General features: G+C 63.9%; 1 protein-coding gene across 1 annotated transcript in view; it reads right to left on the reverse strand.

Moving 5' to 3' along the window:
* Window positions 1–1,528, reverse strand: part of MUC2 (mucin 2, oligomeric mucus/gel-forming) — a 32,014-nt gene that overhangs the window by 1,071 nt on the left and 29,415 nt on the right. Inside the window, exons 43-45 of the mRNA XM_027766682.1 lie at window positions 1,253–1,443; window positions 937–1,035; window positions 149–277 (exon numbers count right to left, since the gene is read on the reverse strand). Coding sequence (XP_027622483.1) covers window positions 149–277; window positions 937–1,035; window positions 1,253–1,443 — 419 coding nt within the window. The remainder of the gene's footprint in view (window positions 1–148; window positions 278–936; window positions 1,036–1,252; window positions 1,444–1,528) is intronic.

A 1,528-nucleotide genomic window follows, 5' to 3' on the forward strand; every position in this document is an offset into this window, starting at 1 on the left:
TGAAGAGGAGCCCTGGGCGTTTTTCTGAGCCAGCCACAGACCAGGCCAGAGGCCAGCCTCCCAGCACTGGGCACCCAGCCCCCTCGGGCCGTCAAGGCCCCTCCACCCCGGCAGAGCACACAGCCAGTGCCCCCGGCGGCCCACTCACCGGGACACAGACGCTGGGGTCGAAGTCAGGACAGGTGATGTTCGAGACGGACGAGATGAGCTGGTTGTGAATCTTCACGCAGCTGTAGAACGTGCAGTTGTTGGTGGGGTCGTGCTTTATGTCGCCAGGCTGTGGGGCAGAGGGTCTGGGTGAGAGCGAGCAGGCAGCCCTCAGAGGCCGGCCCGGAGATGGACCAGGAGGACAGAGGAGAGACACCTGGCCACTGCGCTCCTCAGACAGGAGAGCCGACCCGCGTCACCGGACAAGCAATACCGGGGGCCCCAGGGACAAGCACCCGGTATAGTCCACGTCACTCAAAAAGGTATGTCCACCTTCTAAGTCCCTGAACCTGCAGCTGTGACCTTATTTGGAAAAACAGTCTTGGAGATGCAGTTAAGTGAAGGAGCCCAAGGTGAGGACGGGCCCTAAATCCAGTGACAGATGTCCTTGGAAGAGAAGAGTGACACAAGGCAGAAGGCCGTGAAGACAGAGGTGGAGACTGGGGTGGCATGGCCACAAGCCAAAGGGAGCCTGGACCCTTCCCCAGGGCACCCCGAGAAAGCTCAGCCCCACCCACACCTCGAGCCGGGGTTTCTGGCTCCGGAACGGGGAGAGCTCATTTCTGCAGCCTTTACCACCCACGTGGGGAGTGGCTGCAGCAACGGTGGGGCAGGGCTGTGCAGGGCGTGGAGGACTTAGCCAGGAGAGCAGGGGCACCCTGGCCTGGGCCTCGGCCACAGGCAGGCCAGCGGGTGGGGCCGCGGCCGGCCAGCGGCAGCTGTGCATACCTTTAGGATGAGGTGCTGAGCGTGGGGCCGGCTGATGACGCAGTGGGTCTGCTCGCACTTCGGACAGCACTGGCCAGGGACCGCCACAGGTTCAAAGCCCTGCAACACAAATTGCTGGCTGAGCCCACGGTCCTGTCTCCAGGCCACACAGGCCCTTGGGGCCACTGGCACTGCACCGGAGGAGGCCTGCCCAGACAGGTGTCGGGGTGGAGAGGTGGGGACGGAGTAGAATGGCATTGGAAAGAGGAGGGCAGGGCCAGGTGGTGTCCTGAGGGTAGACGGAGGCAGGTGCAGGGTGAGGCTGGCAGTCACTTACAGGGCTGCAGGAGGTGCTGCAGGGCACGTGGGTGCAGGTGATGATGTTGAGCCCGCTGCTGCTGTTCTTGGCCTCAGTGCAGGTGCAGTCCTGGCACTTGGAGGAATAAACTGGAGAACCGGGCTGCAGGCGCGGGAGGCCGTAAGTTGGGGGCTCCTTCGGTGCAGAACCCCCACCAGCACCCAGCCAACCTGCGAGCCTGCCCCAGGAAGCCCGCCTGCAGCCCCATCAGCCCTTGTGCGGCAGACATGCTGGACCTCCTCCCCTTTACCGCCT

Source organism: Tupaia chinensis, unplaced genomic scaffold (genome assembly GCF_000334495.1).
Source record: "Tupaia chinensis unplaced genomic scaffold, TupChi_1.0 Scaffold143624_1, whole genome shotgun sequence".
NCBI lineage: Eukaryota > Metazoa > Chordata > Mammalia > Scandentia > Tupaiidae > Tupaia > Tupaia belangeri.